The sequence below is a fragment of the Mus caroli genome, chromosome 6 (assembly GCF_900094665.2).
Source record: "Mus caroli chromosome 6, CAROLI_EIJ_v1.1, whole genome shotgun sequence".
NCBI classification, from domain to species: domain Eukaryota; kingdom Metazoa; phylum Chordata; class Mammalia; order Rodentia; family Muridae; genus Mus; species Mus caroli.
Genome location: NC_034575.1, coordinates 67,167,195 through 67,193,562, shown reverse-complemented (window position 1 = coordinate 67,193,562; position 26,368 = coordinate 67,167,195). Strand labels below are relative to the sequence as shown.

General features: G+C 38.3%; 1 pseudogene and 1 gene segment (V, D, J or C); one reads left to right on the top strand and one right to left on the bottom strand.

The window, feature by feature from the left end:
• Nucleotides 1–308: 308 nt before the first annotated feature.
• LOC110295653 lies at nucleotides 309–9,062 on the bottom strand (annotated as a pseudogene).
• A 12,703-nt stretch (nucleotides 9,063–21,765) lies between these two features.
• LOC110295652 lies at nucleotides 21,766–22,449 on the top strand. The segment is given in 2 exon segments: nucleotides 21,766–21,839; nucleotides 22,055–22,449. Coding segments are annotated over 2 exon segments (444 nt in total).
• The last annotated feature ends 3,919 nt before the right edge of the window (nucleotides 22,450–26,368 follow it).

Below are 26,368 nucleotides of genomic sequence, written 5' to 3'. Positions count from 1 at the left end.
TTATTCAAAGTTCTGCTTATTCTGAGTGACTGAGGGTTGTAAGTTTAAGATGATAGTCTTCTCACTCTATTGTACATTAAAAAATGCCTGAAAAATAGTATAAGTTAGGACTTTATTAAATAAGCAAACTGATAAGTTATAAAGCATACATACATGATGGGACAAACAGATCATTTTAAGAAATCTCTGTTTTACAACTTCACTCATTTGGGGAACAATTTTAATAAAAATGTGTAGTTGCAATGTCTGTGGAAAGGCTCAGTTCAGAAACTGAGCCTCAGTAACCTGCAAACCCACAGGGTTTTTGTTTAGGGCTGGAGCACTGTGGGAGGAATCTCGTTACTCTGTTCACAGTAATAGGTTGCAGCATCATCAGCCTCCATAGGATGGAAGGTTGAAGTCTGTCCCTGACCCACTCCCACTGAACCGGGCAGGAACCCCAGATGCTAGGATAGATGCAAAAGACACCAGGAGTTTGGGAGGATGTCCTGGTTTCTGCTGATACCAATGCATATAATTATTGCCATATTCAGTGACACTCTTGCTGGTCCTGCAGGAGATGGTGGCCTTCTGCCCAAAAGACATGGCCAAAGAAGCTGGAGACTGGGTCAATACAATTTCACCAGTGGATCCTGCAATGAAAAACACACCTTGCTGTCATAGTTGTACTGAAAGCACCCAAGTATAAACCCATCATATATGTAGAATCTGTAACAGCAGGCATGAGCTACAGTATGAGAACTCATAAATGACAGGGAAACTTAAAACAAATTAAATGCCAAAATTTCAATGATTAGGAGACCAACGTATGAAAAACAGCAGTGATCACAGAGGATTTTTCCAACATCATCACCCCTCACCTGGAACCCAGAGCAGCAGTATCCACAGCAGAAGAGCTGACCCCATCTCTGAGAGCTGGACTTGAGGATGCTTCTCAGGCAGTGGCAATCTGCTTTAAAAGATGTCCTATGGAATTTGCACTGTGGCTAATGGCTTAATATGCAAATCAGCTCAGGAAGCTGGGTTATTGTTCATAGGGACACCTGCTCTTGAGGTACCCTTATGCTAGTTAGTATTAGCAAAGAATTCCCTAGGGTATTTTAAGACTAACTACAAATTAGCTGGACTTCTTGTCTCTTTCATAAGTATTTCCCTTCTTTATGGCACCTGAACTGGTGATATTGACAAGGGGTGAACATTGTATACAATGTAAGTGAAAGTCAGATGTTTCTGCTTCCAGAAATTTGACAGGAAAAATGATATACTCTGATATCCTAACATAGTATCATAATTCAAGGGACTAAGAGAACCCCAGTACAGCATTCTCAAGACATGACTGCTCTATATTACAGCTTGACTGTCTCCAGAATGCTCGTGGAGCAGAACCTCCAAACTTAGACAGTGTTGTGGTCATTATGTTCTAATCTTCCAGTGATGGAAAATGAGATGAGTGCAAAGGGTTTTACCCTTTCAAAGGAATTTAGAGCAAGAGATGCTTAAATTATTACACAACTGAATACTGACAACACACATGTTATTTGATTTTGGTGAGTTAATTTCAATTTTGCTTTTCTAGCTCTTTCTAATGTGGTGTTCCAATACACCCCTACTACTGTATTCTTAGATCTAGCTTCCAAGTATTCCAGAAGGTGAGAGAGGACTCTGTGTCTCTCTGTGTCTCATTTTTCTCTGTGTGTACATAAGAGAGTGAGAGACAGACAGACAGGCAGGCAGGCAGGCAGGCAGTCTCTGGCACTTTTCTTCTATACTTTTCAATTTGGGAAGAAGTATAAGATTTCAAAATACAACCCCCCAATACTAAGGATTTCACTTGAATCTTTTACAAAATCTTCTCTTCTATCTATGAATTTATTAACTCGGGGGTTAGTTTGAGTACTGTTGTCTTCTATTTTTCAAAGAGCAAACTCTTGGAATAGTTTTATGTATGGTTTCTGTTGTTATTTGATAGTCCATTTCATTCATTTCTGCCTTAATATTTACCATCTCTTTCAATTTACTGCTTTGGGTTTGGCTTGATCTTGTTCTAGCACCTGAGGCAAGTCACTAGGTATTTATTTGACATCTCTTTGAATTTGGTCATTTAATTGAGTTCTTTGTGTTTTTAATACAGGCATTCAAAGCCATAAAATTTCCTTTCAGCATCACATAGCTATATCGCAAAGATGCTAGGATGCTGCTTTGTCATTTTCATCTGATTCTATGAATTGTTTTTTTTTCTCCTTGACTTCTCAATAAATCAATCATAATACAAGAGGCTACTGTTTTCTCCAAATAATTATTTAGTTCCTGTAATTTCTCTCTGTACTAGCTTCTAGTTGCATTTAGAGTCTCTTATCCTTGTTAAGACTTACTTTGTGGCTTAGAAGAGTCTGTTCCTTAGATGGTTCAATGGTCTGCAAAGACTGATGTATAGTATACATGATTTTGTGATATAATTAAGATGTCTGTTGTGTCCATTCACTTCTCCTGCAGTTTAATTCTAAACTTTCTATGGTTATTTTTGATTTCAATCAATAGATAAGAGTGGTATGCTAAGACTACTCTCTGCTGTTGTATCTTGATATAACTAACCTTCTATGTGCATTGTATTTATGTTTATTTGTTTTAAATGAAGCCCCATCATTTGGTGTGCATGCATTTGTAATTATTATGTACTTTGAGTGACTTTATTTTCTTTATTTGTTAATAGAAGTGTTAGTGTAGATTCTACTGCACCAGATATCAGCAGAGCTGAACCAGGTTGGTTTGGACTCCTACTCTCCTAGTAGATTTACTTCAATTATTTAACTCTCCTCATCTGGAGTATCATTAACAGCAAGGTTTGTTTCTTGGAGAAAACTGTTGAGTACAGTTTTTAAATCTAGTTCAATAAGATGTGTATCTTTATAGCTGAATTGAGGTCATATAAGGTTAAGAAATGATTGTTAATACCTATAAATTTGTTGTGGCTTCTTGATGAATTGTTTGTTTATTTGTTGTTTGTTTTCCATTTTCCCTACTCCTCAACTATATTCTAGTTTGTTTGTTTGTTTGTTTTGACATTCAGTTTTGGACACATTGGACTCCTTTCCTGATAGCCACTGTTCATCTCTTCATGCCATGACATTAACATTTGTGCTCTCATGATAGAGATGCTATGTATTTTTCCCTGAGTTTATAGTATTTTTTAGTATTTTCTGCAGTACTATCTTCAAGATCATGAACTGCCTAGGTTTATAATTGTCTGGTAATGTCCTTATTGTCCCTCAATTTAAAAGATAATTTTGTTAGATACAGGTAACTTATGTAGCAATTATATACCATCTGGACCTCAAATATATTGTCCTATGGTTTCCCTTTAAGGTTTCCTGTGAGAGTTCAGATGTCAGTCTGATGTGTTTGTCTTTGGAGTTAAGTTGACATTTTCCATTATATTTTTATTATTATTATTATTATTATTATTATTTTATTGGATATTTTATTTACTTAAATTTCAAATGTTACTCCCTTCCAGGTTTCCTCTCCACAAACCCCACATCTCACCCACCTCCCTTTGCTTCTATTAGGGTGCTCTCCCACCCATCCACTCCCATCTCACCTCACTAACATTCCCTAACATTGGGCACCAAGCTTTCACAGGACCAAGGGCCTCCTTGTCAATTGATGCCAGATACGACATCCTCTTTGGTTGGTGAATTAGTTCCTAGAAGTTCTAGGGGGTCTGGTTGATTCATATTGTTGTTCCTATGGGGTTACAAACCCCTTCAGCTCCTTCAGTCCTTCACCTAACTCTTCAATAGGGGTCCCATGTTCAGTTCGATGGGTGACTGTGAGCCTCCACATCTATATCAGTCAGGCTCTGGCAGAGCCACTCAGTAGACAGCTATATCAGGCTCCTGTCAGCAAGCACTTCTTCACACCAGCAGTAGTGTCTGTGTTTATTGCCTGGATATGGGATTGATCTCCAGGTGAGGCAGCCTCTGGATGGCCTTTCATTCAGTCTCTGCTCCACACTTTGTCCCTGTTTTTCCTCCTGTGAATGTTATGTTTCCTCCTTCTAAGAAACACTGAAGCGTCCACACTTTGGTCTTCCTTCACCTTGACTTTCATATTGTCTGAGAATTGTATCATGGATATTCCAAGACTTTTGCCTAATAAACACTTATCAGTGAGTGCATATCATGTGTGCTCTTTTGTGACCAGGTTACCTCACTCAGTATTATATCTTCTACTTCCATTCATTTGCCTAAGAATTTCATGAAGTCATTGTTTTTAATAGTTTAGTAGCACTTCATTATGTAAATGTACTACATTTTCTGCATCCATTACTCTGTTGAAGGACATCTGGGTTCTTTCCAGCTTCTGGCTATTATAAATAAGGCTGCTATGAACATAGTGGTGCATATGTCCTTGTTATATATTGAACCATCTTTTGGATATAAGACCACAAGTGGTATAGCTGAGTCCTCAGATAGTACTATATCCAATTTTCTGAGGAACCAACAGACTGATTTTCACATTGGTTGTACCAACTTGCAATCCCACCAGAAATGGAGGAGTGCTCCTTTTTCTCCACATCCTCAACAACATCTGCTGTCACCCGAGTTTTTGATCTTAGCCATTCTGATTGGTGTGAGGTGGAATCTCAGGGTTGATTTGGTTTGCATTTCCCTGATGACTAAGGATGTCAAACATTTCTTTAGGTGCTGCTCAGCCATTGAAGAATACTCAGTTGAGAATTCGTTTTTTAGCTCTATACCCCATTTTTAATAGGGTTATTTTAGTTTTCTGGAGACTAACTTTTTGAGTTCTTTGTGTATTTTGGATATTAGCCCTCTATTAGTTGTAGGATTGGTAAAGATCTTTTCCCAATCTGTTGGTTGCCGTTTTGTCCTATTGACTGTCTTCTACTTTACAGAAGCTTTGCAATTCTATGAGGTTCCATTTGCCGATTCTTGATCTCAGAGCATAGCCATTGGTGTTCTGTTCAGGAACGTGTCCTCTCTGGCCATGTGTTTTTAGACTCTTCCCCACTTTCTCTTCTGTTAGTTTTAATGTGTCTGATTTTATGTGGAGGTCCTTGATCCACTTCGATTTGAGTTTTGTACAGGAAGATAATAATGGATCAATTTGCATTCTTCTACAAGTTTACTGCCAGTTGAACCAGCATCATTTGTTGAAAATGTTGACTTTTCCCCCACTACATGGTTTTAGCTCCTTTGTCAAAGATGAAGTGACCATATGTGGTTTGGTTCATGTCTGGGTCTTCAATTAGATTCCAGTGATCCTGTCTGTATCTTTACCAATACCATGCAGTTTTTAATCATTATTGCTGTGTAATAAAGCTTGATGTCAGTGATGGTGATTACCACAAAGTTTGTTTATTGTTGAAAAGAGTTTTTGCTATCCTGGGTTTTTGTTATTCCAAATTAATTTGAGAATTGCTCTTTCTGATTCTATGAAGATTTGAGCTGTAATTTTAATGAGGACTACATTGAATCTGTAGATTGCTTTCAGCAAGATGGCCATTTTTCCTATATTAATCCTGCCAATATGTGAGCATGGGAAATCTTTCCATCTTCTGAGGTCTTCTTGGATTTCTTTCCTCAGAGACTTGAAGTTCTTGTTATACAGATCTTTTACTCGATTCATTTGAGTCAGAAAAAGATATTTTATATTATTTATGACTGTTGTGAAGGGTATCATTTCCCTAATTTTTTTTCTCTGTCTGTTTATCCTTTGAGTAAAGGAAGGTTCCTTAAAGTCCTCCTTGGCTGCATATACTTGTAAAGTAAAATAACTGAAGTCATGCTTTATTTCCCTTCTATTCTAGTGGGAAAGTGGTTGGGTTCATGGAAGAACCAGTCCTGAGGTGAACTGCAGGTCTGTCTTACAACAATGCCGAATATTTTAGAAAGGACTTATCTGTGCACCATAGAAGAGGGACCGACCTTGAAATGGACCATTCATGGACAATAATTCTGAAATATTTGTCATGTGGGAGGTGTATTTACCAGGATTATCTGTGTGTTTCCTGGGATCAAGATATCTATCCCAACCACAGCTTACAGGCAGGAGGCTCATTATATCTTAAGCACATTTTGTTGTTAAGTACCTGATGGGATGGATGTTGTACAGGCACTCTGGCTGAGTTAGTAATGCAAAAGACAGTTCTCTTTCTGATGCATATGGCCTGCTTTAACTGAATGAAAGCATATTGAGCAACTGCCTCCCATATCAGGATGTGAATTGTTGCTGCCTAGGTATCAATTACTAAGTGATATAAGAGATGAGTTACTTCTCTCTGCCTAGCCACTCATAGCTTTGAGAAAACATAACAGTCAGGAAGTGTCTAATTTTTTTGAGAGATTGAGAAAGGGAAAGGAGGAGATGGGCCTGATTCCATCTTTGCTCAGTGTTGGAATTCCCTCTAATGCCATTAAATGCCAATCTTTTTCTAAAGGTTGATAAAATTGAAGGTCATATTTTCTTTTTTAAAAACTTATAATATACATCATTTCCCCCTCTTCATTCCTCCTTCTGACCTTTCTTGATCATTTTCAAATTCATGTTTTTTATTAACTATTCTTACACACACACACAAAACATGTATATGTAATAATATATACATATATATAATATACACATATATGTATTATGCACTTAGGAAATTACATATAAACACATAAACACACCCTGCTTAGTCTTACTAATGTTACTTGTATGCATGATATGTTTTCAGAGCTGACCAGATAACTAATTGTTGTGGTCTTCTCTAGGGAAGACAATTTCTTCTACTCTCTTCATTCTTTAGTTAACCAGTCATTGTTGTTTATGTAAAATTTGGGTCCTATCCACATTGCAAAGCATATTATTCTCCATGTTAAGATCATGTTTTGACAATCAAGATGGTGAGACTTTATGGGTACAGATTCTGACCTTTCTATGAGATATAATCCCTTTGCAGTTTTCCTGTTTTTCTAGGTTTTATATTCTTTCCACCCCCTTTTCCAAAATAATTACTGAGTCTTATGTGAGGCAGTTCTTTTATAGATGTATCAGTTGGGACTAAGCTCCACAACTTCGCATTTTTCTCAGTTACGGTTTTCATTAATAGCCTCCATCTGTTGCAAAGAGAAGTTGCATGTATAGGCAGTGAAGACTACACTATCTTTGGATATAAAGACAAATATTTAGAATATTATTAGAGATTATGCTGTCTTAGCAAAGTAGTGATTACAGGCTCTCCTCCAAGATCAATAACTTTATTATACTAGGTTTGTTGGCTAGTACTGGGCATGATTTTTCACTTCTTGTTTTGAAATATTATAACCACTGCATGCTAGAAAGCTATTGAAAGCCTTGCTAAACTTCCTGAGATATTTCCTCAGTAGAGGTCCAAAGAAGGATATCAGGCACATATTGTAATCCACTAACAGAGTGAGAGTTTTCATATAGATTTCCTTACAGTGCCTCTCCACATTGAGGACTGTATAGGAACCCATAGATAATACAATCCAGATGAATAAGGTCACCTAGTTTAAAGGGTCCTCAAAAGAAAAGAGATATTAAGATTCAAGAATCAAGAGCCTGCAGAAAACAGAATGCATCTATTATACCTAAAAATGGAAACTAGGGGATTGACAAAGGATAGAGATTGGGGCCATGAGGTGGCTCAAGAACATGACATGGTTAATATTAAAATGGCCTGTACTGACCTCCATTCCTCATTGGTTGTTTGAACTGTGAATATTGGGTTGTTACACAATCTTTTTATGATTTCTAGACCATATAACTTTAAGTTGTCTATCACAACTTCCTATCTATTATAAGCTTCCAATATTGAAAATAATGTGTTTGATTATAGAAGTGGGGTACTTGAAATGAATCTGGACTGGTATGTTACAGTGGTAAAGATGCTGGAAATTTTTCCCTGTGTCTCACAAAAATCTGAATTATTTTCTGTTTCAATAAATGTCAAGTAATAACATCACACAGAGCCATGAGAATAGCAGTGGTATTTGTTTTAGACAAAGATGTCTATTCCTAGCAAAGTTGAGCTATTAGATCTCTCTGTACTAAAAGACAGAGAAGGCTCAAAGTGAATAAATGAACTGCAGTTTAACTTTGGATTCTAGATGAAGTTTTATCTCCCTTCCCTGAAGCCCCTGGGTGGTCATGGAAGTCTAAGCATTAAACACTGACCACCTCAGGAGCTCTCAGCTCATTGCATCTTCCCTTGATTGCACAGGAAGCCTTTCTCAAAACTCAACAATTGTCCTCAAATATGTTAGCTTGGTATCGATCCTTGAGAATAATGGTGGTAATAGTTTAGGTAAGAATGTCTCTTTTTAACAGAGGAGCTGAGCTGTTTTATCTTTCACAGAGTTCTAAGAGAAAGAGAGGATTCAGACTGGAGAAAGTAACTGTCCTTTAGCTATGACATCTAGGAGGAGGTTTATTTTCCTTCCCTGACGCTCCTAATTAGCTTTAGAGACCTTTCAGGGACCCAAAGCCTTCTGTGACTGTGAGACGACTACAAGATCTGTCACCTTTTGCTTACTTCTCCTTTCTTCTTGCTGCATACACTCTTTATATTTATAATATAAAACCAAAACAGTGATCAGATTATATTATACAATATATTCTAATATATATTATACAGTATATATACAGTATATTCTAACGCAATTACTAGTTTTTGCAGCATTCTTCTAATGAATGATCCTGAATCACTTATTGATTTATCCTTTTGAATCAGTTCCCCTGATATGATTTCCAGAATCAGAGAGAAGTGCTGGAATAACACACCTGACCTTTTCAAGGAAGTCTGAAGGGTTTTTCACAGGACATTGTTGTATGACAGGACTTTTCTGATGAAACACACATGTTGATGCACCCCACTCAGGGAGTCCATAAAAGACCAAAGTACAGATATCACCATAATCACACATTACAAATCAATTAATTCTAATAATATCACTCACAGGAGTTTGGGTTAGGGATACTTACTGGAGGACAAATGGCTCAAAGACATCTGTATCACCAAAGACTACACCCATGTGGTAACTTTTCAGAAGTGTTGGTAACTGGAGCACATTGCACAGCCTGAAGGAAGTTCAATAGTATGAACAGTGTTCTCTCTAAATGGCTAGGTTATTCTAAACCCCTTCTAGGCAGCTCAGATGGCTGCTGCTTAGTTCAAGCAGCTTGTCTAGTCTTGGACTTTTCATTGAAGCTTTATTTGTCTATTCTGGGAGGGAGGAGCCTAGTAAATCTGGTTACTAGGGTAAGGTCATTTGAAAGTCTCCTAAAATAAGATTTAATCTGATTTAAATCTTTCAAGAAAGGAGATTTGTACTCTTGTGGGCAAAATTCACTTGCCATTTCCATTAAGGGAAAAGTTAAGTTGAGTGAGCAATTAATAGTGGTTGACTAGATGAATTGGCCCCCAGAACTGAATCTGAAAATGGTGAGTAGGATGGCTTGGGAAGAAGAAATGAAGGATTTCTTTCTGTGATTTTTATTCAAATCACTGAAATAGGAATATTAGTTTAAGGGAGGTAATAGTCTGAGGCAAGGGGTTTGTGTTTTGGCAGAATATGTCTGTCCCTATTAGGAGCAGAAGATATTTATGGCCTCAGTTGTCCATCTCCTCAGAGTAAAGATCTATAACTTTATCTAAGCAGAGAATCAGGAAAGTAAACCAATTATCTTATATATTTAGGTAAAAAGACAATATCATTTAAGAACCTCCCATCAAGTATAATAGACCTTCTTTAGTCTATTACCAGTCAGGAGAAGCAGTTTTGTTTTGAGGTCTTCTCAAAGAATGATGCTGCCCATGGAATGCTTCTATTTTTGTGTCCAGGCTTCAGTAAAAGAGATTTCCATTTGTGGTTCCTTGCCTCTAACTAACTTGGGCCTCTATTTTTATGACTCACAGACAAAAGATATATAAGTAAATCTAAATTAGGACTGAGGTCTAAATGCTGTCTTTACCTGTTGAGGTAAGTGGAATGAAGTACAGAAGTCTTGAGCTTATGCAGACACAAACTCACCCCAAATGCAACCTTGGGAACGTCCTAGATCTTGGGCAACCATGAAGGCCCAAGATAAGGAAAGCTTCACTTTCTGAGTTGGGCTTCCTAGAAGGACCACCACAGTCGGAGATACCAAGACATGATGATGTCAGTGGTCCCTACTGCTACATAAAGACCTTAATGAAGCTTGAGATTCATGTGGATATACTCAGTCTGAGTCACTGCCCAAGACCTTGATAGTATCCTGAGGATTTTTTGCTTCAGGGAGCCATGCTTATTTGAAAGGCATATGTAACCATCTGAGTTCATATTGAGTCTCATAGCCAGTGCACTGAAGGCTATGAGTGGGTCTGTGGTCCTGATATAGCCAAGGGCCATCCTGATGTCTGTGTCCAAGTTACCACCAAAGTGGTTCCCCATGCTCAGTACTGTCACCTGAGGACATGGTAATGTCCATAGACATGGGAGATCCAAGCCTGCCCCTTGTGTGTCCATATCATTAAAGTATAGCGGGGGGGGGGGGGTCACTGGAGAGCCAGCCTTGCACAGCCACAGCCACTACATTACTCCCTGCACCTGATATCTTCTGGGTTAGATGCAGATGGAAAAAGACTCATCCTTTCTTCAGGGTCTGGCCACTAGGAATTTGACCATGTTCCAGTGAATATATGGAACACAGAACTTTTTTTTTTCATGGGTTGGGGGAAAGTCATAGGAGTAGGGAGGCAGACATGGGAAGACTAGAAAATGAGCATGGCTGGAGTGCATAAAAAGATTTCCCAAAGCTTGCCTCTGGTCCTTCCTTTTCCTATTCCATTGCTCCATTACCTTCTGCCTCCATCACTCTCCCTTTCTACTCCCATTTAACCTATATGCTACTATACCTTTTTCTCTAAATAAAGCCTTACAAATAGTGATTTCTAGTTTCCTACATGCCACATGTATTCCATGATAATGACACAAAATAGAAGGTTTGAAGCTAGTACCATCAGGTTAAATGGAGCATGTAGGATTTTGCAGGTTGGGGCCTGGATGATATCACTCAGAATATTTTCTTTCATCAATTCATTTTAAAACTTATATTCTCATTTCACTTTGTGGCTGAGTAATATTGCTTTGTATAATGTATTTACATTTGCCATTTTTGATGTGATAGTCATCTATTTTGATGAAATTTCCTAGTTATTGTCAATAGAACAGCAGTGAACATAAATGTGCAGGTATCTCTGTTATATAATACAAAATACTTTGGGTGTATATCGAGAAGTGGTATAGCTGTGCCATGCAGCAGATCTGTTTTAAGTTCTTTAAGAAACATCCATATTCTGGATTGTCTTTCCTTCAGTCTCTGCTCAACACTTTGTTGCCATATTTCCTCCTGTGACTATTTTGTTCACTCTTCTAAAAAGCACTGAAGCATCCACACTTTCATCTTCATATGGTCTGTGAATTGAGTCTCAGGTATTCCAAACTTTTGGACTAATATCCACTAATCAGTGAATACATGCCATGTTTTTTCTTTTTGACTGAGTTACCTTGCTAAGATACTATTTTTAAGTTCCATCAGTTTGCCTGTGAATTTCATTAAGTTGTTTTTAATAGCTGAGTAGTATTCCTTTGTGAAAATGTACCACATATTCTGTATCCATTCCTCTGTTGAGGGACATCTGGGTTCTTTTCAGCTTCTGGCTATTATAAATATGGCTGAAATTAGTATAGTGGAGCATGTGTTCTTATTACATATTGAAGCATCTTCTGGGTATATGCCTAGGAGTGGTATAGCTGGGTCCTCAAGTAGATCTATGTCCAATTTTCTGAGGAACCTCAAGATTGATTTTCAGAGTGGTTGTACCAACTTTTAATCCCACCAGCAATGGAGGAGTGTTCCTCTCTCTTCACACCCTTGCCAACATCTGCTGTTACCTGAGTTTTTGATCTTAGTCATTCAGACTCATGTGAGGTAGAGTCTCAGGGCCCCAAACCTGTGGACCTTATTGTGAATGCCAGGAAGTGCTTGCCGATGGAAGCCTGATTTGGCTGTCTCCTAAGAGGCTCTGACAGAGCCTGACAAAGACAGAGGTGGAATCTCACAGCCAACCACTGGACTGAGCTCGGGGGTCACTGATAGAGGAGTTGGAGAAGGGACCGAAGGAACTGAGGGAGTTTGCAACCCCATGGAGGGAGCAACAGTGTCAACAGGCGGGGGGACTGGACTACCAACCAAAGAATATACATGGAGTAAACCATGGCGCTGGTCATAATACCTTGTTGTATATCAGTTGGAGGAGAGGCCCTTGGCCCTAAGGGTGTTTGATGTCCCAGTATAGGGCAATGCCAGGGCAGGAGGAGGGGAGAGGGTAGGTGGGTGCATGGGGGTGCACCCTCATAGAGGCAGGTGTAGAGGGGGTGTGATAGGGGGTTTTCAAAGAGGAGACATGAAAAGGGTAAAACATTCGAAATGTAAAGAATATATCCAATCGAAAGAAAGAAAGAAAGAAAGAAAGAAAGAAAGAAAGAAAGAAAGAAAGAAAGAAAGAAAGAAAGAAAGAAAAGAAGGAAGGAAGGGAGGAAGGAAGGGAGGAAAGATAGAAGGATAGAAAGAATTATCCATATTATTAAACAAAATTGTTGCATAAGCCTTTACTCCTACCAACCCATTTAAAAGAACTCCACTTTCCATAAATCCAACCCAAGATTTGTTTTTGTCTATATTCCTGGTGATACCCATTTTGATTGTGGTAAAGTGGAGTCTAAAGTAGATTTAATTTGTATTTCCATGACAGTAAGTAGACATATTGTGGTATTCTCTATAAATGTTCACTCTAAGTGTGAATGTAGCATATATTGTTTAAGACTATAGAAGCAGAGCAGCTTCTGAGTGAGGAATACATCAATATCTTACTCTGCCCTGAACCCTCATGATGTAATACTGACCAAATATCAAGAAATGCCAATTAAGTAAATATTTGCATGATGGTTATGGTAATAAACAACCAGCTTCTGACAGGGTATGAGAACAGAACCACAGAAGTGAATGTATACCCATTCGAGTAACCCTGGTCAAAATCTCATAAATTCATAAATTGGGCTCTAGGGTATCAGTGGGATCTGCTAAATGTTCATGCTGTCAAACTACTTCTAAATATCCATGACCATATCCAGTCAAAGTGTTCCTAGGTAACATATTTTTCCCCAGTTTATGGACTCAATCTTTGAATATGAATGAATCTTGAGGGCTCTGAATCAATTACTGGATCCATCTACTGATGATTCATTGTTAAATGGCATCAATGAGAAATGGTGCAAAGTAAGAGGTCTGTGCTAATTAAGACTGAGGGGAATGCTTCTAAAACTGTGTCATGTTCCTGCCTTCTTCCAACCTCCCTCTATTTCTCACCTGCCTGAACTAAGCAGCTTTCTACTAGAGTCCTTTCCTGCATGATATTCAACCTCTTTTGGGTCCTCAGCAAATATGACAACATACCTAGGCCTGGAACAGAAACAGTAAGCTAAAACAAATCTTTGCTCCCTAAAGTGTTTTCCTTACGTTTGTCACAGTGAAGAAAAAACTAAATACATCATTTCAAGAATTTCCTTGGTAAACAACAGAAATGGCTATCTACCTAAGCACAGCCACACTGTGCAAGCTTTTATACACTAATTCCTAAACAGACAGCTTTAAGATGTTTGGAGATCTCTACCAATTTTATGTGGCCGATAACACCGCCTTTACCTGGTATATCTTCAAAATAGGTACTCAAATAAGTTTCTTAATGAGAATATTGATGAGACTACTTAGCATATTGTTTACACTAGAGCACAAAATATTGTCCTTTAAAAACATTAAATTCTGTTAATTCATATCCAGTGTAAAGAATGGAAGTTTGCATATACCAACACAAATTTATATCCAAAACTAAAGTGTAGGGATAATTCTGTGTCTTCACAGTTGCAATTGATATAGTTACAACCAATGGGAAGGTGGCCATTCTATTAGGTGAGCAACTGGTATAAACTGCTTTCTATCTAGAGTAGGCAGGTGATGGTGACGGGAACAAAACACGGTAATATACTGATGCCCATGCCTAGGATGTCAGCAAAATCTCGGCCATGAGCTTGCTGAGAAGATTATATCCTTATAAGTCTATGAATATCATAAGAGCATGTAGTTCATCAATTATCTTGAGTAAACATTAATTTAGCAGTTCATCAATTTTTATTAGATATTTTCTTTATGTACATTTCAAATGTTATCCCCTTTCCTGGTTTCCCCTTCCAAAAAACCCTATCCATTCCCTGCCTCACCCTGCTCACTAACCCACCCAAACTTGCTTACTGGTCTTGGCATTTTCCTACACTGGGGCATAGTGCCTTCACAGGACCAAGGGCTTCTCCTCCCATTGATGACCAACAAGGCCATCCTCTCTTACATATGTGGCTGGAGCCATGGGTCCCTCCATGTGTACTCTTTGGTTGGTAGTATAGTCCCTGGGAACTCTCAGCTTACTGGTTGGTTCATACTCTTGTTCCTCTTATGGGGCTGCAAATCCTTTCAGCTCCTTGGGTCCTTTCTCTAGCTTCTCCATTGGGGACCCTGTGCTAGTCCAATGGTTGGCTGAGGACATACACCTCTGTATTTGTCTGGCACTGGCAGAGCATCTCAGTAGACAACTATATCAGGTTCTTGTCAGCAAGTATTTGTTGGCATCCATAATAGTGTCTGGGTTTGGTGATGGTATATGATATGGATTCCCCAGGTGGGGAAGTCTCTGGCTGGTCATTCCTTCAGTCTCTGCTCCACACTTTGACTCTGTAACACCTCCCATGAGTATTTTGTTCCCCCTTTTAAGAAGGACCGAAGTATCCATTCTTTGGTCTTCCTTCTTCTTGAGCTTCATGTGGTCTGTGAATTGTATCTTGGGTATTCTAAGAGTTCATCAATTCTTATGTCTGCTACCCTACATATGTAGGAATGGCATAGTAGGGATCGCTGTTCAGGTTATCTAAAATTCTAAACTAAATGGCTATTAGGCACTATCTGTCTATCTATCTGTCTGTCTGTCTGTCTATCTATCTATCTATCTATCTATCTATCTATCTATCTATCTATCTATCTATCATCTATCTACCTATCATTTGTCATCATCCATCTCTTTCTTTCTTTCTTTCTTTCTTTCTTTCTTCCTTTCTTTCTTTCTTTCTTTCTTTCTTTCTTTCTTTCTTTCTTTCTTTCTTTATTTTTTCTTCCTTCCTTCCTTCCTTCCTTCCTTCCTTCCTTCCTTCCTTTCTCTCTCTCTCTCTCTATCTATCTATCTATCTATCTATCTATCTATCTATCTATCTATCTACCATCTATCTAGATTCCTAGCTTTATCTATCTACATATCTATTAATTTATCTTTTATTATTCTTCCTATACTTCTTCTTTTTTTTTTTTTTTTTTGCATCATGACTCCTTTATCCTGGTATTGGAAACTCCTCTAACATCAAGTACTGTTTATGTCATGAGTTCTTTTGATTTATCTTTCTTTTGGTCTAAATGTATATTTTAAGGGACCCTATGATTAGAACATATCCAGTCTACTAGCCTGCTACTTTGGGAATCAACTTCTATCATTATTGCTGCTGAATCCTTTTAAAGAATGATCCAAATTGCAGCTTGACTACATGTATTGGTGACAGTGTTGACTGTAGGGTTAGGAATACTGGAGTCAGCAAACAGTACTTTCTACATAACATTAGAATAAGTTACCAAATATAAATTGCATATATGGGACTGGGCATTGTTCAGAACACACATTTACTATTTTAATTTGATATTTTCATTCATGCATGTACTGAATTTTGAGTATTTCACTCTCATTAGCTTCATTCTTCCTCCCTTATTTCCAGGTGAAATATTCTTCTTCAAAATTTCCTGTTGTGAATTTGCTGCTCTTTCTAATGTTTCTGGGTTTAATTGTGGATATTTCATGACTGTTGATTCTTTTCTGGAATATGGGCTACACTGCTTAAGAAAATCACATCTGCCCAGAATTCATTACTTACTCATAGGTCTTCATTGAAGAATAAGGCCACATGGGCCCCTCCTCTTGCATGAAAAAATGGTGATGGGTCAAATCTGGTACAAATAAGCACAGCGTCAGTTTGCTCACGAGTGCAATGGCTAAGTTATTCCCAAAAGACACTGTTGCACAGAACTCCTTCACAATGTCCAGTCCTTAAATTCAGCTTGTCTCTTCATAAATGTTTCTGAGCTGTCCCTGGACTGTAGACATGTAATGTAAGACATCCCATTTAGGAATGAACATTCCACAGTCACATATTCTCAATATTTTAACCATTAAGCCTTTGCTTTAACCATTATCTAATGCCAAAATAGGCTTCTAGAATAAATCCTAGGAATAGTGCCAATCTAAGTGTTTAAATGTATGGAATGTAAAGCATTCCAATGTACTCAATAAAAATTTGAATTTATTGTGGCCATTGTTCCACAAGTTCTCATTTAACTTAGTATAAACCTCACACTTAACTGACTTTCTAAATCTGGCAGCCTCAGTTCAATGTTGACCTCCACAGATTATTTATATTTTTCACAAGGAAGAGCTTTCAAAAGGCCATGTGCATTTCAGGCCTTCTGTCCTTCATAAATTTTTAGGCCCTATACATATAGAAAGGGTTCCTCTCTGGGCTTTGTATGGTCAAATCTCATTTCTCACTGGCTCTTAAGTAGCTGGTTCTGAAGAAGACATGTGCCTCCCCCCATATATTTGTTGCAGTCCAAACCAGGTGGGTTACTTTTCATTTTCTTTTCTATCATTCTGCCACTTTTGTCTGACTGACAGTTCTAACTCTTCTTCAATGTTGAGAAGTTGTTTTAGTTTCTTTGAGGAAGGAAAACTATCAAAGATAGAAAATAAGAAGTTTAGCTGTATATTTCCTACAAATGATAACATATGTACATGTTTATGGAATTTTATACAAAGGGAGACAGAAGTGTTTACATCCATTGGCATCCATTGGCAACCTGAGAACTCTAATATACCTACTATGTACTGTGGTAATGTGATTTGTGGAAAGCAGTAACTAAGGAGGCTTTGCCTTTTTTTACAAAATATTTTGAGATTTTACCTTCTGTTTTATATACATGAATGTTTTTCTGTCTGTATGTCTATGGGCCATGTATGTGCAATGTGTATGGAGGCCAGAAGAGAGCGTTGTATCCTTTAGGACTACAGTCACACTTAATGATGAACCTCCATATGTGTGCCATAACTGAAACCAGGTCCACTTGAAGAGCACTCCTAAATATGGTGCATTTTTCTCAAGTGCATATATTTTGCTTTTAAGAACCATACATATAATGAGAGTGTCATCCCCTCCAGTGTCACCAGTTTCTTTCCCTATGTATTGTGAAAAGCACATGTATTTAACTGCATGAGTAAGTTTTGTCTTTAGGGCCCTTGCTCTACGGCTGTCTGAACTGAATGAGCAGCACTATATGGCATGAAAGCACACTCAACTCACTGCAGCTGTCACAAAACAGGGGTAAGTTTAGTGAAGATCATGAACACATGACAGCTTGGTAGACACTGACTGGGGCAGTTACTCATTTGCCATATTCTTGACCTTGATATTGAGAAGTTCCTAAATCCACATAGTTGGACTCTCTTATATGATGGTATCTTAGCAATTTGTGGTTCAAACTTGAAGTGTTTATCAGAAATAATTTAGTGTTTTATGCCTTCAATACAAATAGGTAATTACCTGTTTTGTAAAATATACACAATAAAGGGGGGAAGCACATTGATTTAAATACAGACTTAAAGTTCAAGATCAGTTAAGTGACTTGCTTTGGTAATAAAACACCAGTTGTCTCACATTCTGGTGACTGTATATCTTTTTGAGACCTTTCCACATTATGTAGGCTGGACTGAGCCAGGGACTAACTGGACAGGACTGACTGCCTTCTGTCATGCTTTTCCTGCTTCTTTTACCTCTGTTCTGGTATTAAAGATGTGCATCCCCATTTCTTAATGTGTGTTTTATTTCATTTTATTTCCCATACTTTGCACATAACATTATAATTTACCTTATACATACAGTTTTGTAATTCCCAATCATAAGCCTTTGTTTAACCATTGCGATTATTAATAGCTTTTTATTCACATTCAAGTTAACTTGTTTTTGTTCTGGGTGCCAAGAATTGCTAATGTCAAATAGTCTGTTGTTCCTTCAAAATTACCTTTAAATTTTTTGATGGTTATTTTAATGCCAAATATAAAATTAAAAATCAGGAGAGAAGTGTGACTAGAAATCTTGGATAACCAGGCAGACCATGATATGGCATCCTATTGGCAATCTTAGTTTCTTTCATTCTCTTCCACTAATTTCTTTTTTTTTTAATTAGATATTTTCTTTATTTACATTTCAAGTGCTATTCCAAAAGTTTCCTATACCCTCCCCCTGCCCTGCTCTCCTACCCACCCACTCCCACTTCTTGGCCCTGACATTCCCCTGTACTGGGGCATATAAAGTTTGTAAGACCAAGGAGCCTCTCTTCCCAATGATGGCCGACTAGGCCATCTTCTGCTACATATTCAGCTAGAGACACGAGCTCTGGGGGTCAAAGCAATCCCAGTAAAATCAGGGACTAGACAAGGCTGCCCACTTTCTCCCTACCTTTTCAATATAGTACTTGAAGTCCTATCCAGAGCAATTCAACAACAAAAGGAGATCAAGGGCATTAATTTCTTTTTTATTCACCTTATGCCCTAGATTACCACGAAATCTCCATTATTTCCTCCTAAATACCACTCCCTATTATACCTCCTCTTCCTGAGAGAAGAGGAAGCCCCCTTGTGTACTACCTTGCCCTGGAATATCAAGTCGCAGTTCTCTCCCAACTGAGGACTAACCAGGCAGACCAGTTAGGAGAAGGGATCTAATAGTAGACAACAGAGCCAGCCAGACTCTGCTCCAATTGTTAGGAGACCCATGTGAAGACCAAGTTGCACATCTGCTTCAAATGCCCAGGGGTTCTAGGTCCAGCCCCTTCATGCTCTTTGGTTGGTGGTTCAGTCTCTGAGCCACCATTGACCCAGGTTAGTTGGCTCTGTAGATCTTCTTGTGGTTTCCTTGACCCCCTCCGGCTTGGTCTAGTCTATCCTTCACTGTTCCACAAGGCTTTCTAAGCTCCGCCTGATGTTTGAGTGTGGGTCTCTGCATCTACCTCTATCCCCTGCTGGATAAAGCCCCAATAAAAGAATTTAAGAACAGTGACTAACAGAAGGTATACCAAGATGTATTAGAGTTCAAAAGGAGAACTGCAGGGCATACAATGGGCCTGCAAGAGAGGAGGACAATCATGTTCCCTAAGATAAGTTCAGCCTCTTGGAAGCAGGCACCTTCCCTCCACAGTGCTTCAGCCTTCAATAAAACCTCTTTTGAGGTTTCACCAGCTCCCTGTAGGACCCAGCCCTGGACCTGCACCATCTACTGGAGACCCTAAATGACCCAGTTCACTGATGAGAAGGTGCAGAGATCAATGATTTCCAACTTTAAAGTTCAATGGATCTATGTTTCTGCCTTAGTTAGGGTTTCTTATTTCTGGGAAGCATCACCATGAAGGCAGCAACTCTTATATGGAAACATTTCATTGGATATGGCTTACAGTTCAGAGGGTTAGTCCTTTATCATCATGGTAGAAAAAAATCATGGCTGAATGTAGGAAATCATGGTGCTTGAGAGGAAGCTGAGAATTTTATAATCAGGTTTTCAAGCAACAGGAAGAGAGTGAGACACTGATCCTGGATTGGACATCTGAGAACTTAAAGACCACACCCAGTGATATACTATCTCCAACAAACTACACCTACACCAGCAAGGCCATCCCTTCTAAGAGTATCACTCTTTAAGGATCTATGGGGGCCAGTTTTCTTCAAACCATCATAGTCTTTTATATAAATTGATATGAAAGGTCCTTATAGTAAATTGAAGTAAAGGTCTTTTTAGTAGTTTTCTATTTCTTCTGCAATCACTACAAAATACTTGTGGCTTAAACATGAGAAGTTCATTATTTTATAATTCTGGAGGTCAGAATTCAAACATTGGCTCACTGGGCTGATGTAGGGAGCCTAAATTTCCATTTGGAGGATCTATAAGGAGTTATGTCTTTTGGTTTCTTGAACTCCTATAGAGCTTTGAAACTCTTTAGCTTGTGTTTCCTTTCCATGATTTTTATTTTGAAAATCATATTTATTCATGTATATTTATTATATACAATGTTCAGTTTTATAAAAGCAACTTCTTTCAAATATATGATCCATTCTTATCCCTCCTCCTGACTAGTTTTTAGGTTAACTTGATACAAGGTAGTGTCATCTTAGGAGGAAACCTCAATTGAGGAAACAGCTTCATTTGATTTGATTTGAGAGAGAGAGAGAGAGAGAGAGAGAGAGAGAGAGAGAGAGAGAGAGAGACTTATACAGACACAATAACACACACAGAAACACATACCACAATATGTGGAGATCCAGAAATCTCCACAATAATGGAGGATATGATTTTGTTTTGATAGACTCTATCTTCCAGCATTTATCTCTCTCTTTTTTTTAAGAGAATTTAAGGTTTATGAAAGGGAAAAACCAAGGCCTCAGGTAAACAATATCCTAAGACAATTTATGCATTCCTTAAAAACAAATTGGTTAAATGACTTTAGAGGCAATGGATACGGCAGGAAATGACAGTCTTTTGGGCCACATACAATTGTTCATGTTCAGTGTGTGTCTCTTTACAATGGTAATATTCTCTTGATGGATTGTCCCATTTTATTAATTACTCTTCTATTGTAATAAAACACCATGACCAAGGCACATTATAAATAAAGGCTCATTTCTGCTTTCTGTAGGGATACATGATGGTAGAATGGAGATAACAAGCAGGAGATATGTTTGCTGGAAAAGATGCTGGGGTCACACAACTAGATAGGTTTGTATGTATGTATGTATGTATGTATGTATGTATGTATGTATGTATGTAGGTATGTATTAGATACCATGTGTGAATCCTAACTGGAAGTAGGGATGACTGAGAATCATCATGTAAGTGCTTAGAATCAATCCTTAGTCCTCTGTAAGGACAACAGGTATTCTTACCCTGCAAGCTGTCTCTGAAACCACAAATTTTCTTTTTAATGTTTCTCTTTCTTTTACTTCTATGATGCCTGTTTCCTCCCCCATTTCATTTGCCTCCCCAATTCAAACTTCCATCTCCTCTTCTCCATCCTCTCTTTTCTTTCCCTTGTATCATGCCATGTTCTCTTTTTCTGTTTCTTTCCCTTTCTTTCAATTAGTTCATCCTTTTCACTCCCCTGTTTCTTACTATGCTTTTGTTGCCCAGCATTAGGATAGTCAATCAATGGCATTTCTACTACTATGAAACTCAACTGTTTATACATGTCTTTGATCATGAACAGAAGTCTGTCAGGAGATCATATAGACATTTGTTGTTTGAGAGCTCTGAGTTGGTCATTGAACTTCCTTCACAGTTTTTGCTTACTCTCTTTGATGGTATTTTTGGATATTTATTTAAGCTGGAAACTCTCACACCCCATTACCCAGGCAATTACTTCCTTATTTGGTGACTGCTTTGCATAGATTCTTGCAGGTCAGCCCAGCTGCCCATGTTTTATAAACCAGGCCTTTGCTGTAAGAACAGAAATACATCAGGCAGGCAAGGGCATCAAGATGAAGTCACAGACCCAGGTCTTCATATTTCTACTGCTCTGTGTGTCTGGTGAGAAATGTAAAAGTACTCCTAACTTAAAAGTAATTCATTTGAAGAGAAATAATCATATTTGAAAGACATATAGAATATAATTTCTATTTCCTATAAGAAGCCAATAGCAAGCAGTCATAATGCCATTAGAGAAAAACTTTTAAAATTTCAATGTTGTATCAGGAAATTTTTGTGTGTAAATGTGTATCCTCATTATTTATCTCTGATTGCAGGTGCTCATGGGAGCATTGTAATGACCCAGTCTCCCAAATCCCTGCCTGTATCAGCAGGAGACAGGGTTACCATGACCTGCAAGGCCAGTCAGAGTGTGAGTAATGAAGTAAATTGGTACCAACAGAAGCCAGGGCAGTCTCCTAAACTGCTGATATACTATGCATCCAATCGGTACACTGGAGTCCCTGATCGCTTCACTGGCAGTGGATCTGGGACGGATTTCACTTTCACCATCAGCAGTGTGCAGGCTGAAGACCTGGCAGTTTATTTCTGTCAGCAGGATTATAGCACTCCTCCCACAGTGCTTCAGCCTCCTACACAAACCTCTTTGAGAGTCTCACAGCTGCCTGTCCTACATACAGCTGTGGCCTTGCACACTTCCCCCTCTGTCTGAGAGCAGCTATGCTTGATTCATTAGTGAAAAGTTCTGCAGAAATTCATTGAGCAGGTGGCCGCTTAGAAACTGGAAGGTTCTTATGGCAAAAGAAAGAAATTTGTGTATATTTTTCATTTTTTTAGTAACAATTTAGCACAAATTCTGTGGCTTATATTTGGTAAAATTATTATATTAGCAAGGCAGTGGTGGTGCATGCCTTTAATCCCAGCACCTAGGGAGCAGAGGCAGGCAGATTCCTGAGTTCAAGGCCAGCCTGATCTACAGAATGAGTTCCAGGACAGCCAGGGCTATACAGAGGAACCCAGTCCTGAAAACCAAAAACCAAAACCAAACCAAAACAAATCATTATTTTATAGTTCACATCTCTATGGACTGAATTCAAGAACTTGGCAGGCTATATTCCCTGTGGTTAATCTGGAATAGAGCTGACTCTTCCTTTGCTTTTCTGAGCTCCTGTAATTCTCCCTCACTCTTGGGCTCCTTGTATGTTTTCTTAAATTTTCCTTTCTAAAAAACTTACTTATTGGCATATATAATGTTGGATTTCAAAAAAAAATTTAAAAAGCATATCATTTCTTTTGAAAATATTCTTCCCTCTTGCTTTCTGATTCTTCCCTATTCCTTCAGCTAACCTCGTTTTTCTCCTACTGTCCATTATATGTTTATAAATATGTACATATACCCACCACATTGAAACACACACACACACACACACACACACACACACACACACACACACACATACAAATAGATACACAACCTTTTTATGTATCTATAAAAAGCCAGGATCCATAAATTAGAAAAGAGCTGTAAAGGAACAAAAATCCCAGTGCTGGCCATGGGAGCTCTCCTTATTAACTATTGGTTTGAGGAGTTCAAGAGAGACTCCCAAATCTATGTAGGCTCCTGCAGCTGTCTTTGTTTGTTTGCAAGACTTTAAGTATAAATAAGATCTTTTTTTTCTGAAGACACTACACATATTTGTCATAGAAATTTCAGAAATCCATCTGGAACTGAATTTGAATTCTCCTCCATGAGAGATATCTCTGTTAGTGTTGGAAGGTACTATGCAAGCTGCCAAGAGGAAAAAAAATAAAAAATTCTTTCTGAATATAAAGTTTAAATAATAATGTAAAGTGTAAATAATAATGACTGACTCAGGAAGATACCATCAATTTTTCAATGATGGCCTTTTAATTTTTGTAGTAACCAGTAGTAACCTATTTGGACTTAAGGTTTACTCAGTGTGAGGTATTCATGGCCTGTACTATAAATTTAGGCCACTACCTGTGCTTGAAGTGTTCATACCCTAGAAGAAAAGCTACTGTTGCCATTTTTCTAAGGCAATATAAGTACTAAGTGTGTACGAAATAATTATGCTTGTATCCATAGGTAACTGTAGCTCTTATTCCTCATCAAAGAAGCTTCTCTTTTCAACAGGAACTAAGTATTGCAGAGATCTATAATTTTCAACGGAAGTGAATAACTATGAGTTGACATCCCTAACTATTAACTCCACAATCTCCTGTAAATAAATTTACAACCCAATGCTTCCTGCGAAAGCTCAGAGAATATGAAGAAAGAAAGACCTGGAATCACGAGCCTGAGGACCAGAACATCTGTTACTACATGCTTGTAGGCTTTCCAGGAACCCATGAAACCTTAAATTTATGGTCACTTAAACAAGAATAGCAGTTGACACACAACGTGAATATGGGGAATTTCACAAGATGCTTCCTCTCGCTGAAGAGCTAGAGGTAACAAATAACTTCTGAGAAAAGGAGAATTAGTCTTTCCATGGATGAGTTTCCAGTGGAACTTCTATTCCCCAGTGACAATAAGCATTACACAAACATATATAGGAAAAACACTAAGAAAAATCAATCATGAGTGTATGTATGTGTATGTGTGTGTGAATACTAATTAAACAAGTAGTCTTAAATTGAAGGGGCTTGGGATCACATGAGAAGAATTGGTAGAGAAGGACAGGTAGAAGTGATAAAATATGCTCTTCATGTGTCATATTCTGAATAAATAAAAATTAAAAATGTATTTTATTTCTTAGAAAATGGATGGATGGATCTGGAGGATATCATCCAAAGTGAGGTAACCCAATTCCAAAAGAACACACATGATATGCACTCACTGATAAGTGGAGATTAGCCCAGAAGCTCAGAATACCCAAGATACAATTTGCAAAACATATGAAACTCAAAAAGAAGAAAGAACAAAGTGTGGACATTTGATTCCTCTTAGAATGGGGAACAAAATACCCATGTATGGAGTTACCGAGACAAAGTGCAAGGCAGAGACTGAAGGAATGACCATCCAGAAACTGCCACACCTGGGGAACCATCCCACAAACAACCACCAAACCCTGACACTATGGCAGATGCCAACACGAGCTTGCTAACAGGAGCCTGATATTGCTGTCTCCTGAGAGGCTCTGCCAGTGCTTGACTAATACAGAAGTGGATGCTCATCCATTAGATGGAGCACAGGGTCCCCAATGAAGGAGCTAGAGAAAGACCCCAAGGAGCTGAAAGGGGTTGCAGTCTTTTAGAAGGAACAACAATATGAACTAACCAATAACCCCAGAGCTTCTTGAGACTAAACCACTAATCAAGAAAACACACGAAGGTACTTGTGGCGCTAGCTGCATATGTAGCAGAGGATGGCCTATTTGGTCATCAATGGGAGGAAAGGCCCTTGATCCTATGAAGGTTCTATGCCCCAGTATAGGGGAATGCCTGCACCAGGAAGCAGGAGTGGGTGGGTTGGGGAGCAGGCAAAGGGGGAAGAAGATAGGGAATTTTTGGAGAGGAAACTAGGAAAGGTGTTAACATTTGAATGTAAATAAAGAAAATATCTAATAAAAATGCATTTTCTTATTGTTATTTCTGATTAATCATATTTTCATTCATTAGCTTATGTATTTGTTCAATCTTGCAATTTAAAATCAGCGTCTAGGTATAATCAGTTCCTATACTTCTGAAAAAGTGTTTCTGACACATACCCAGAAAACTGCAATTTCTTGATAATCCCCTTATCACAATCATTATATTCCAATGATACTTCAGGTATGCCAACTTCACTAGCCTAAGAGAAATGCCCACAGAGTGAATGTTTCATGCATGCAGACACTCTATCTTCTTACTAGGTCAAGCACTCTGAGCCTACAATCCTAACATTGTCAAGTGGCTATCCACTTGAGCCCTGCTGACTCACTCTCACATTTTATCTTTAAAAGAAATAAATCTAACCATCTGTAATACTGGCAGGTATTAAGAAAAATGAGTCTACCAGCCTTCTTGTACCTCTAGGATCGTGCCATTGTGAATGATCCCTGTTGGAAGACTGACCTGTAGGAACAAAGGAATATGTGATACTAGGAGTCTTCAAAATAACATGCTACTCTCATGACACAAGTTTACTTTGTATATTTTGTTTTTTTGTTTGTTTGTTTGTTTCCTAGAGAAATGCCCATTTTTCTATAAAAATATGTCCATCCCGTGTCTGGCCTGAGATCCTTGGGGACTCTGATTCCTTGCTGAGTCACTGTATGCATCTCTGGAAGACACAGTCCCTATCAATTACCAGGCTAGTGAGGACATTTATAGTATGTTATCTTGGTATCAGCAGATACAAGAGAAAAGCTCCTAAGCTCCTTATCTATGGTACAAATATCTTAGAATGCTCCTTACACTTTGTCTTTCACACTATAATATTTGAATGCTTCAACTCTGTTCCAAAACAGTCCATCTTCCCAGGTGAGGAACAAGGACCCCTTATCTTGCTTTTGTTAGTGAATCTTATTACAGCAGCAGAGAGAGATTAGTGCTGTGGTAAATAATTATTACTTATAAGAATAGAGATTATTCTTATAAGCCTGGAAGTGGTTTCTTCACTGCCATGG